This window comes from Drosophila novamexicana, unplaced genomic scaffold, assembly GCF_003285875.2.
Source record: "Drosophila novamexicana strain 15010-1031.04,08,12 unplaced genomic scaffold, DnovRS2.1 tig00001711-arrow-arrow-pilon, whole genome shotgun sequence".
In the NCBI taxonomy this organism is placed as follows: domain Eukaryota; kingdom Metazoa; phylum Arthropoda; class Insecta; order Diptera; family Drosophilidae; genus Drosophila; species Drosophila novamexicana.
This window is the reverse complement of record NW_020824880.1, coordinates 448583-461922: the sequence shown is the minus strand read 5'-3', so window position 1 is coordinate 461922 and position 13340 is coordinate 448583. Positions and strand designations below refer to the sequence as shown.

At 45.6% G+C, this 13340-nt stretch overlaps 1 protein-coding gene across 1 annotated transcript; it reads right to left on the bottom strand.

Annotated features, from left to right (window-relative positions):
• On the bottom strand, window positions 1-5306 carry LOC115768229 (transcriptional regulator ovo). The gene is given in 9 exon segments (XM_030712756.1): window positions 1-320; window positions 1238-1607; window positions 1677-1957; window positions 2958-3181; window positions 3184-3354; window positions 3395-3722; window positions 3765-4612; window positions 4703-4810; window positions 4958-5306. Coding segments are annotated over 9 exon segments (2850 nt in total). The 5' UTR covers window positions 5292-5306; the 3' UTR covers window positions 1-134.
• Window positions 5307-13340: the final 8034 nt, after the last annotated feature.

Below are 13340 nucleotides of genomic sequence, written 5' to 3'. Positions count from 1 at the left end.
AAACTTCAGCTTAGAGTTGAATTTGCATTAACATTACATTAATTCAGTTAGTTACTTTTCGTTTGTTTGTTTTAGTTAGTTTAGTTAGTTTGTTTGGGCTTAATCTAAGGCTTTGCTATAGCTAGTTTCCAGTTTTAATTATGCACCGGCATCGGCAGCTGGCCAAGCAAATTGTTAGCAAACTGCGAATTGGTGAACTTGAAGTGGCGCTTGTCGTAGAACTTCAGCAGGGCCGGCGAGAACGGATGATTGTCCTTCAGATGCAGATAGTGTACCTCCGGTTCGCAGGTGGTGTGGCCGCACTCCTCGCACACGTACATCTACATATGAAGAAGAAGAAACGATTTAATTCACAATTCTCTTTTTTTTGGGAGAGCAGAGCCTGATCATTTTGAAAGTTCTACTTTATTTGACCTGAACTGCTTGTGAATCACAACATTCGAACTTTTCATTTCTTTTGGTTCCTTACACATCTGTGAACTAGTTCAAAGCTTTGACGGAACTGATTTCAAATGAACTTATCCAAACTTGTTTCTTTGTTTCTCTTGTCCTTAAATACTTGTGAATCACAACATTCGAACTATTCCTATATATATTTGTTTTTTTGATTCTCTAAACATGAATATTTGTGAACGTTTTATGAACTAGTTCAAAGCTTTGACGGAACTGATTTCAAACCAACTTATCCAAGCTTTTTTCTTTGTTTCTCTTGTCCTGAAATACCTGTGCTTCACATCATTTTAACTTTTCATTTCTTTTGGTTCATTACACATAAATATTTGTGAACATTTTATGAACTAGTTCAAAGCTTTGACGGAACTGGTTTCAACTGAAATACTTCTGAATCACATCAGTTAACTTTTTCCTATGTATTAATATTAAGTTTTCTGGTTCTCTGCACCTGTATAAGTGTGAATATTTTATGAACTACTTCCCAGCCTTGCCGCACGTATTTTCAAACGAACTAGTCCCGGCTTTTTTCCTTTTTTTACTTGTCTTGAAATACTTGTGCTATTCTGGTTCTATACACGTAAATAATTGGAAATTTGTATTGAGCTAGTTCCAAGCCATGCCGGAACTGGTTCCAAACTAGCGCTGTTCCTCTAAAAATGCATATACTTTAGCTCATATTCAAATCAATTTATCTACAATCGACATCTGTGCAGAACAAAGCTTGCAGTGCGCATGAAATTTCACTGATGATTCACTAGTTCGTGGGAAATTACTCGTGACTCACCTTGGCGCGTCGCTCCTTGTAGGCATACTGATGCTGTACACTGTGCACCTTCTGGCAATGCGACTCGAGGGAGCAGCGCTGCGTGAAGCTCTTCTCGCACAGGTTGCACTTGTAGGGGCGAACGCCCGTATGTGTGCGCGTATGACGCTTCAGATCGAAGGTGTCGTTGAAGCCCTTGCCACAGAATGTGCACAAATAGCGCTTGATGTCCGAATGGCACTTCATGTGCCGATTGAGCAGACGCTGCAGCGAGAACGTCTTCATGCAGACGCGGCAGACGAACTTGTTGTTGGCGTCCTCCGCGCCGCTGTTGTTGCTGGGGCACAGCGAGTCGCCTTGATTGCTGCTGTTGCTGCTGACGCTGCTGCTGCTGTTGCGATTGTTGCCAATGCTGGCCAAGCTGTTGCTGCCGCCGCCTCCGTTGTGCTGCTGGCTGAGCGACAAGTGTTGCGCCTGCTGCAGCGACTGTTGCTGCGGCGAATGCTGTTGCTGCAGCTGCGGCGAGTGCTGCTGCAACTGTTGCTGCTGCTGTTGCAACTGTTGCTGCTGCTGCTGCTGCTGCTGCTGGGACGGATGGCCATGCTTGAGATCATCGATGCAATCCATGTTGCGTATGCGGTGGTGATGATGGCCTCCGTGCGTATTCTCCACGGCCAGCGGATTCTTGATGCCATGCCCCCCGTTCACGAACTCCAGCTGCAAGTCCGGCGGCAGGCCCAGCTAAAGGGATGAAAGTCAAAAGTCGGTATCAAATTGAGTAAAGGTTGACGCAAAAAATATCAATTAAAAGACAGCACAAAACAGAGCAAAAGGAACAACACAGCAGAACACATAACAATTCACAACATTTTGGGCCTTAAAGGGGAGTTACAGGGGGAAACGGGGGGACGGCGGAGGGGAGGGGAGGGGCCTGAAAAGTTATTGCAATGTTACTTAACAAAAATGTTCAAAGAGATCTTTATGAAAATATGTCCATAAAAACGTTCAGGCTAGCATTTCCGAGCATTTTCCACAGCTGCGAGTGGAATTGCCCAAATCACTTAAGCACATTTTTCATTGAGCTTTTCTGAAGAGCTTTGAATATATTGTTCTAAAGTCAATCGGAAGTAGCAAATTTTGATCCGAACTTTTCCACGCGAAGGCGTGGATTGTGCGAAAAGTGTGTAAATGTGTCTCAAGTGAAATTTGATTGAAATATTTGTAAATGAATTACAGGCCAAATCTTTACGTTTTTCTACCAGAAGAAGTGGATTTTGCGAAAAGCTCGAAACACATCACAAGTGAATTTTAAATCAAATTCGATTCTGAGACTTTGCACACTTTTCCGTGAAATTTGGGAAATATTTGAAGTGGATTTTGCGAAACGTGTGAAAGGCATCACAAATTATTACTCAGAAAATTCTTTAAAATTCCATTTGCAGGCGATCGCCGTGTGACTAAAAAGTTTTGTTTTACATCAACATTTTCCACGACTTTTTCACAGCTGCGGGTGGAATTTCAATTGCTTTTCTTTTCTTGAAGGGATACAGTGTTGTCTAACGTGACAAAGTGCAGAGAATAGTCAAATGCAAAAGTCTGAACGGGCAGAGGACAACACAAGACACGTAGCGGGAGCGAGCGGGCGTGGTAAGAGACAAAGACTGAGAGCGAGGGAAAGGGAGAGAAGTTGAGGGAGAGAGGGACACACACACACAGAGACACTTAGGGCACCGGCCCTTACCCGCCGCTGTAGCATTTTGCTCTCATTGAGCACCGAAATGGTCGGAGATGGGGGCAACAGGCCCGCTGCCGTCGCAGCCGCCGCACAGGCCAGCGAGCGCAACGTGGTGCGATGTACGTGTCGCTGGGCGGGCACCTCCGGCGATGGCTTCACCGTCGAGACAAATGTGACCACAGTGGAGCCATAGGCCTTGGCCTTGGCGCGTCCGCCCAGCTTTGTGCCGTTGCCGTTGCCGCTGCTGTTCTTGTTGTTGTTGTTGTTGTTGTTGCTGCTGTTGTTGCTGTTGCTGCTGTTAATGTTATGATTGCAGCTGCTGTTAATGTTATGCTTGCTATTGCTGTTAATGTGGCTACAATTGCTGCTGTTGTTGCTGTTGCAATTGTTGTAACTGTTGCTGCTGCTGTTGTGACTGTTGCTGCTGTTGAGCAGCAGGTAGCTGAGCGGCGCTGTGTCCACCAGCTCGGCTGGCGGCTCGCCGCTGCATTTGATGGGCTTTAGTATATTTGGGGCACTTACGCTTTGTATCAGCGGCTTCGTGTCGAGCAGGGCGGCAGCAGCAGCCGCTGCTGTGTTCGCATCGAGCAGATTTGAGCTGCTGCTGCTGCTGCTGCTCATGGGTCGCAAGGCGGCGACAGCGGCGGCCGCTGCGGCAGCGGCAGCAGCAGCTGTTGTTGGCGATGGCAGCGACAAGTTGCTGTTGTCGTTGTGATGATGATGTTGCTGCTGGTGCTGTTGGTGTTGCTGCTGCTGCTGCTGTTGGTGTTGCTGCTGATGTTGTTGGTGTTGCTGTTGTGCATGATGCTGCGCGTGATGCGCATGATGTTGCTGTTGCTGATGGAAATGATGTTGCTGCTGTTGCTGTGCATGATGTTGCTGCTGTGCATAGATATTATGTTGCTGATGGAAATGTTGCTGCTGCTGTTGCTGCTGTTGTTGTTGTTGCTGTTGATGATGCGTGTGATGTTGCTGCTGCAGCAATTGCTGTTGCTGCTGTGCCAGCTGCTGCTGATGGTAGCTGTTGTTGTTGTTGCTGTTGTTGTTGCTGTTGTTGTTGTGTTGCATTTGCAGCAGATTGCGCGTGGCGTGCTGATACGAGGGCGGCGGCTGCTGCAAGTGTTGCTGCTGCTGTTGCTGTTGCTGCTGCTGCGCATTGACAACATGTTGCTGCAGATGCTGCTGTGCATTGGCAACATGTTGCTGCGTCGTGCCATAAACAATGTTGTTGTTGTTGTTGTTGCTGCTGTTGCTGCTGCTGCGCGTCATGTTGTTGGTCAGCTGCGTCAACAGATTCTCGTGCAGCGCATCCAGCTGCGCTGCCGCATGCGGCGTCACCGACACCGCGTCCGAGTCCGGCGTCAGCGACGGCGTCGACACCAGCTCAAAGTCCTGCCGCTGATGTGCCGGACTGTTATTGTTCGTCGAGTGCTCGTCCTCGTCGTCGACGTCGACGCAGCTGCGCTGCAGAAACGAACTGAGATCCACGGCGTCCGACAGCTGTTCCAGCAGATGATCCGTCTGGGAGCTGAGCATTAATGTTGCCGTAAACTGTAGAGGATCGACGCCGACGCCGCCGGCGCCATTCGGGCACTGCGCTGCGCTGCTGGCAGCCAGATCGGACATGATTGCGTCCTCATAGGCGCTGGCAGAGAACGTGCTGCCATTGCCGCTGCCACCGCCGCCGCTGCCGACGCCGCCAGCAGCAGCAGCAGCAGCTGCAACAGCAGCAGCGCTGCCAACGCCGCCGCCAACATGACCCATCGTTGCCTGAATAATATTCTGGGCAAATGTGCCAATATCGATCTTGGCCTCATCATACTCAATATCGGGCTCATCTTTCAAGATGATGCCATAGGCTGAGGGATTGCCGCCATAGAAGGGATGACCCACAGTTGTTCCGTTCGAATGTAAATTATGGAATTTGGAATTGGAATTGGAATTGGAATTGATATCATTATAATTGCTGTGCCCCAGATTATTGGCAAAGTTCAATATGTTATTACCGTCGAGGCCAACAGCAGATCCACCACCAACTCCTCCTCCCACTCCGCCACCCACTCCGCCTCCAACTCCTCCGTTAAGCACTCCTCCCCCACCTACTGAACCGTTACAGTTATATTGCTGTCCGGACATTAGATATGCCGCTGCCGCTGCGTTCTGTATGAGAAACTGCGAATTGCTGTGCAACAGCTGGCCGTGATGTGCGCCCGTTGTGGGCGTGGTCGCTTGAGCGTCGCCGGTCTGGCCGCTCTTGAGGCTCTCGTAGAAGGGCGGCAGTGCGCCGCTGGGCGGTGAATTTGGTCCGTAATTGCCGCGTCCGTCACGGCCGCCGCCCATGCCACCGCCGCCGGCGCCGCTGCCAAAGCTGCTGTTGCCGCCGCCGCTGCCGCTGCTGCTGCCGCCGCCGCTGCCGCCGTGCGTACCAGCGCTGCCGGCGTTCTGATTGCCGCCGCCGCCGCCACCGAAACTGTTGCCCGTCTGAAAGCCCTGGCCGGAATTGCTGCTGCTGCTGCGTCCGTGACCAGCGGCCGCTGCCAAAATGCCGGGCAGACTGCGCACCAGGCGCGGATTAAGCTGCAGCACGCGCGCTGCCAAATAGCTGCTGCGTCGACGCGCCTCGCGCACGCGTCGCTCGCGCTGCAGGCGTCGTGCGTTGAGCTCCTCGTCGCTGTCGTAGCTGGCGCTGCGTCGCTTCGGCACGTGATAATCGATCGGCTCCTGTTGCTCTGGGCCCAGCTGTTCGAGGTCGAGTGTGCGCTGGTATAACAGTTGGCGTTCACGCTGCTGTTGCTGCTGCTGCAGCTGTTGCTGGTATAACAGTTCGCTGCTCTCGCGCTGCTGCTCCTGTGCGGGCGCCTGCGGTGCGCGCTGTATAACGCTGCAGCGTACGGCGGGTACACGCGGCGGCGGCGGACTCGGTCTCTGCTCGGCGCTGGGCGGTGTGCTGCGCATGCGCAGCGACAACGGCTGATCGACGGGCAGCACCGGTTTTTCGTCGACAATCAATTTGCAGCCGTCGTCGGAATCGTCGTCGTCGTCGTCGCTGCTGCTGCTGCTGCTGCTGCTGCTCTCGTTGTTGCTGCCGCTGTCGACGTTAACGTCTACGTCAACGTGTTGCGTCTTATCTTTGATGTTGCGCTCGAGCGGATATTCCTTGCGCTGCGCCTGCGTTAGAACAACGCCTGCGCCGTAATAACGCGGCTTTGGCGCCTCAAGGCCAACGTCAACGTCAGCGTCGGCGTCGGCGTCAGCGTCAGCTTGCTCTTCGGCGTCGCTGTTGGCGTGCGGCGCAGTCGCTGGCGACGGCGGTGGCTGCTGCTTTGGGCTGTGTTCGTTTTCTTTTGGTATGCTGCTTGTTCTTGTTCTTGTTCTTGTTGTTGTTGTTGTTGTTGCTTCTGCCTCCTCTTCCTCTACTGTTAACGAATTCTCGTCGCAGTCTTTTGTAGCTGTTGCGGGGAGTGTGGGTGCGGCTGTGGGCGTCGGTGTTCTGTTAATGTTGTTGTTGGTGGTGGTGGAGGTTTCTGCTGTGGAGCTGTTGCTGCTGTTGCAGCTTAAACGCTGCAACAATTCTGCTGGCGTTAAACAGCTGGTATTTTCTGCAAGTAACAAAATAATATAAAAAAAAAAACGTAATTAGTCAAATGCGCATAAGAAATGTATGATTATATGTGTATCTATAAGCATATATGCATGTATGCATATTCATGTATGTATGTATGTATGTATTAGTGCTGCATGCGCATCATGAGTTTTACATTCGTTACGTTATAAACGTGCAACGGCAGTTGCCCGAAACCGAGCGAAAAGGGGGAAAAAAAACGAGACTTAAATAATTAAATAACAACGAAATCGAAACCGAAATCAATATCGAAAGACAAGCGACAAGAATTAACCGTGCAATCGCCACGACGATCGTTTGCTAACTGTAAGCGCATCTCCTTCTTTCTCCTTTACATGTTCGCGCACAAGAAATGCACGAAAACCGAACAACAACAACAACAACAACAAAAACCCATTCTGTCGCTAAGATCATCCTATTACAGTGAACGCTCGAAATTGTGAGCTTCAAGAATTTGCAGCGGCACTTTCAATTGCTTGCGTATTGTGAAACGTTTGGCATTGATTGCATTAATTACATAATTCATATTTTTACATATTATAATTATATTTTTCGCAATAACTAAATGCCATGTTTTGATATAAAACATTTAAGCAATAAGACACCAATCGGAAGGGTTTTATTTGCGAGCGTCCACTGTACTTCTGTTCGCTACAATTTTGTCACTTGAGTGTGCATGTGTGTGTGTGTGTGTGCCTGCTCTATATTTTGTTTTCTCTTCATTTGGATTTCATAAGAAAACAAACGCATAACTGTAATTGCAAAGAGTTGCCAGTGCGTTGAAAAAATTTGCCTACGCTTTGCCACCTACACACACACGCACCTGCAAATGTATGTATGTGCATACATGTGTATATGTGTTGTTCTCGCCATCTTTCCATTCGAGAAAAAGTAAGAAGCAAAGGCAAATACGCAGCTTTGCAGTGCGCCCATAAAAATAATAAAATTTGTTTAATTTACACATTTGAACAAATTACAATTCAATAAAATGCATTAAGTGAACGCCAACGCGGCCATTGTAAATATAGTGAAGAGTTTTTGTATTAATTAAACGCAAGTGTGAAGAGCAAGTGCAAGTGCGAGGCGCCGGCGCAGTCGCAGTCGCCCTCGACGTCGACGCGTCGTCAAAAACGGGCAAAGACAAGGTTGGCAAACACAATAAAGAAAAACTAGTCTTGGCTGTAAATCGAATCAAATCAAATCAAATCAAGTGCAATAAATAATAGCAACAACAATTACAACAACTACAACAACAGTCAGCCCCATTCCCATTGCAATGGCAATCGAGTTGGTGTCGACGTCGCTGCCTTTGCTGTTGTTGGCGGCCGTCGTTCTACAAGTGTATGTGTGTGTGTGTGTGTGTGTGTGCCTGTTACGTTCATGCGATCAAGATCAAGGCTTTTTGCAATTGCTTTGTGCATGTGTATATATATGTGTGTGTGTGTGTTTACGTGTGTTTGATGCAATGCAGCGGCATTTGTCAATGAACAAGTTTTCTGTGCGTGGGCGTTGTTGTTGTTAGCCCTTCATAATTACACACACACGCAGACATATGCGCATTCAATTGCATGCAAAACGCGCAGTACCAATAATTACATATGGTAACAGTGGCTGATATGCGCGCGCGCGTGTGTGTGTGTGTGTGTGATTTTCAATGAACAACACGCACACAGCTGCTGCTCAGTGCTGAGAAGCAAGAAAAAAAAAAAAGCTAGTTTTACAGTGAAGTGTGGTTAGAAAAAAAGCAGAACCCAAAATCTGCTTAAAGATAAAGTGAAAAGTAAAGAACTCTTTTTTTATTAAAGCTAAAAAAGCTAGAATTCCCGCCACTTTTAACGAGCCAAAAGCGGAACTAACAGCGCATCTGCTACTGTTGTTGGTCAGGGTCGCAAGCCGTTTCATCTCAACGAGGGGGGGGGGGCTACCTAAATTCTAACTGTCGCATGCCACCTAACAGCGCGCGCCAGCGCTGCACAGTTAACAGCGGCTGTAGCCTTGAACGTGCGCGCAGCCGTTTAACATTTGACGTTAATTTTGTTATTTCTCTGCCCGCTCGCTGCAGACAATTGCAATTTAACATAATTGATTATTTTGTGCGGCTGCTTTGGCACATTTAAACGCACATTTTGTTATGGTTATATGCTATTAATTTGGTTTTAACATTAAATTCGTATGCCAACTGCAACTGATCCCGCCCTCAGGACCGCCCCGCGGCCCGTCAACCATTTGATTTTAAATTGAGCGTAAAATGTTGGCTTTGCCATTTATTTATTAATGGGCTAATAGCAGACGCCCGCCATTAAAATGCACATGCCACGCCCATCGGCCCACTAGCAGAGAAAAGCAATACATGCATACACATGTGCACACATACATATGTATTTATGTTTACTTGATTGCTGTTCTGTTAACTTAACATGGCCGTAAGCTGCAATCTGTTCTACATACACACACACACATAGACTTAACATGATCGATTGCATAACGAGCTGTTAAAATGGCTATGCCTTTCCAGTTTTTCAGTTTAGTTGTTGTAATTGCCGTAATTAATTTTATTGTGTTAAGGTCAAGGCAATTGTAAAAATGCTTTATAATTACAAATACGTTTTACACATAATGAAATGCGAAAAAAAGTGTTTGTGCTTGTTTGCTATGAGGAAACGAATTTTGTTTTTGTTGCGGTTTTTTTTTGTGTTCAATTTAACGACAACAACAATAACAGAAACATTGACCTCGCCAACAACAACAACAACAATACAAATTTAACATTGCTGCAGCAGAACAAAAAGTTGACGAAACATACATACATATGTACATACATTATCATGTGTCGGTAAGTTTTAACAGTTAAGCTTTAAGTTTTAACAGTTAACAGTCTTATGTTTTTTCTCGCCGAACGAAAGTTCAATGCACGCTTTATCCTTTCTATTAATTGATTTCCATGCGATTTGTTTTTACTTTATTTTATTTCTTATTTTTTGTTGTTGCTGTATTTGCTCGCTGCGTGTGCTTGAACTTTTAAGATATTCTTGTTATCGCTTCTATTTCGTTGTGTCCTCTTCCCTTTTGATCTAGCGCAAAATGCGTCTTAACGAAACAGCTTTACGTGTGTGCGTGCATATACATGTACATGTGTGCGTGCAAAGCCACATGCACGCACAAAATCAAAGCGAATACAGCGATAGTACCGTACGTGTACATCTGTATATGTGTGTGTGTGTGTGCGTGTGCGTGTGTGTGTGTGCTTGTGCGTATGTTAATGTGCATAACAAAGCGTCGTAGTTGTTGCCCAGAATTTGTAATACTTTTTGCGCCTTTTGTTTTGTTTCCATTTTATGTTTGACTTTTTACTTTTCTGCATGCTCTTTGCAGCTGGAGGAGGCAACAGAGTTGGCAACAGATTTATCTATTTATGCAAATCAAATTCTAATTGGAGCGACTATGTTAAGGCTGCAATTGGCAAGCTATGCTAATTTTCGGATTGGAGGGTGTTTCTCTTAACAGCATGCCTGTAATTTAACAGCACACCTGACACAGCTGAACAGCATTCCAATTGGAATGTCTGCTTAAGTGCAGCGCACTTAACATAACAGTCTGCTTAGCTTATCGGTTTGCCATTGCTGTTAATGCAGCTAGTTAACAGTAACTGTTATATGCGCATTTAGCATGGCTTTTAACATGAAAGTTGAACTTTTCTGTAGGGTATGCAGAGTGCGACTAGGCGACGCATTTTTTTTTAGCGTTTCTTCTATTCTATGTCTATGCGGGTGTCGTTCAGTGTGTGTATGTTTTTTTTGTCGCTTTATTTTATTTTTTATTTTTTTTTTGTAATTTACGCGACGCCCACCGCAAACAGCTGGCCTGCAGCCCGCGACAGCCCCTCAGCTGTTGCTCTTTAGACCACGGAAAACGGCACAAAAAGTCAACATTGAAATGTTTTGTAGGTGTATGAGATGAGATTTTGTTTATGCTATTGTTACTGTTATTGTTGTTGTTGCTGTTGTTGTTGCTGTTATGTAGAGGCGAATTCCAAACGCATTCTCTGGCTGGCTAACAGCACATGTTAAATTCCCTGCATGCACGACGATGACGACACTCCTCGACGCGTCCCATCTATCAATCGATGCCTAGCCCAAGCATCGCACAGCTCTTGTTGTTGTTGTTGTTGTTGTTGTTGTTTTGGTGTGCTGTTCTGTGTGGCATTGCAAATGCCAAACACGTCGCCAAGCGGCTCTGCCCATATATAAACTATACAAACACACACACACATATATATATATATATATATATATATATACGCATACATATTCATAGCTTCAAGGGTCGCCGCTTTATCGAGTCACCCAAAAGGGTTAAAAGCATCGTTGGGGCAGGGTTAATGTGCACAGCGTTGCCATATGTTTAACAATTGTATGCCTTAAAAGTGAGGTTAGCTTGAATAGCGTCAATTTTTGCATTCCATATACCAATTTTCATGGCTCAAACTCTTGCAGATGCCGAGTTACAATGGGCTGGTGCGTAAATATATTGAGTTTTTGATAGAAGAGGGAACTTCCATTTGAACTATTTAAAGATTTCAAGACTCTTTTGACAGTTGCAATCAATTTGATTCAAGAGTTTGTGGCTCAAGCTCTTAGAGTTAGGCTCAGTTATAAAGCTAGCTTTTAGTCGGATCAGCTAAAGAAATAATTGCACATCTTGCAAAAGCGATAAACTATCTATTAACAATGTCAACTTGGCCCTGACCCCGTCTTGGGGCTGCGCTGTGGGGCAATAAGGCGCGCCCAAAACGAAATACATATACATACATGTGTGTGTGTGTGTGTGTGTGTATACCCACCCACTTGTCCAGTTATTTAATAGAGCATGAAAAGCACGCAACGTTGAGTGTGCGAGCGAGAGGGCGCGATGCTCAATTGCCTATGCTAGCCGACTGTGTGAGCGAGAGGCAGCTAGTGTCAGCGATTAGTCGACAGCTAATCAATTTGGCATTCTGATAGCCCCACCCCCTCCCCTCTTCCCCTTCTCGCTACAGCATGACAAGTGCGTTTTTTCAAATAATACAAAAAAAAAATAGTAGGGGAAAGAGTGCCAGGCAGCTTTTGTCCGGCCGCGGCAGATGCTCGACCCTTGTCAAAGCCTGGGCGCATGATTTGCCAAAAAAGAAGCAGAAACAGGCGGTTCTCGTCTGTGGCTTCCTGTTTTGGCCGCCAAATTGATGAATGCATCCGTTTGAATGTAAAAGGAAGTGGCCAGGAGTCTAACAGGTGCTTTTTTACTCGTTGCCTTTCGCTTGTCTTCCTCTATCTTCTGACCAAATGACCTAATGCGCCCCTCTGTCGCACGTTTTGCAATTCTAATGCGCCACAGCCACAAAGAGGGGGGGGCTAGGGGTGCTATATCAGGATACGCTTTACCTGTTGCCGCAGCTTAAGCGCTCGGTCTTCGGTTTCTAACTGCCGGCGGGCAGTCTATAAATTTATTGCCTAAGCGATCTGCGTTTAAATGAATTTGTCTCTAACGCCCCAGCTTAAAGTTAACGCTGTGTTGTGTTGCCTTTTTTTTTCAGCTACTTCTTCTTGTGCTTCGTTGCGGGGCTCGAGTTTCGGGGCAGCTGTTGATAGTTCGATTTCTAAGGGCCAAAGGGGCCGCACAAGGTCTTTATTAGTGCCAACATATACATACATATATGTATATATATATACATATACATGTTTGGGTATATGTGGTTGTGGTTCTCAGGTTTCGGGCGCAAACTTTAAAATGCATTAAGTGCCATGCAATTAAGTTTATCGATGCCCTCAAATCAGCAAAGTCAAGTTTAATCTTGTTGTCGTTTTCTTCGCTTGGTTTCTTGGTTTCTTGTTCTCTTTTTCATTTTAATTTTTTGTTGGTCTGGTTTATAAATTATACATTATAAATGCCGACGCGTTACTTGTTCTGGCAACTTTATAATTTTGCTGCAATTTGTTATTTTAAAATGTTGCCGCCTCAATTTTGGACGCGATTCGCAGGCATTTCGCTGCGACTATGTAATTAATAACACCTATTTTTAGGGTAACGCCTGTTAATGTAACACTGTTAATTGCGCATATTAATTACTGGTAAGATTTATGTCAACAGTGCTGTTAATGGCATGAATCAATGTTAAGTTCTTGTTTGTTTTGTGCAGCTTTGTTCAATCAATTAACAGAACTTTCACATAAACTAAGGCAACAGAAAATGTTTTACATTCTGTTAAGCTAACAGCTGTCCATTGAAATGTTAGCTCAATGCTGTTAAATGTTTATGCTACTTAAATTAATGCTTAAATCCAAACAGATATATTTACAAATTAGATAACTGTTGTATAACACTCATATTATAAAAGCTGCTGCCTAACATAACGTTAACAGAGCTGTTAGTGAAAGCTGTCACATACTGTTAGCAATTATGTAACAAAACATTTGCATAAACAGCTGTTAACTAAAAGCCTGCCACAACTTTTAAGGCTGTTATGTTATGTTATGTTACGCAGCTGTTAACAAACAACATTTATTGATGAACATATTCATTTAGCTGTACATTATCTCTGCTCTTCAGCCTGCTGCACATTGCATATTGTACATTTCAAGTTCGTTGCCTAAGTCTTTTGTTTTTCAGTTATGAAGACAACAAAAAAAAAAAAAAAAGAATTGAAACAACATTTAACTCAACATTAACCCAGTAATTTCCAAATTGAATGACACAGCAGCCTTGCAGCGAGCCCAACACACATACACACCCCG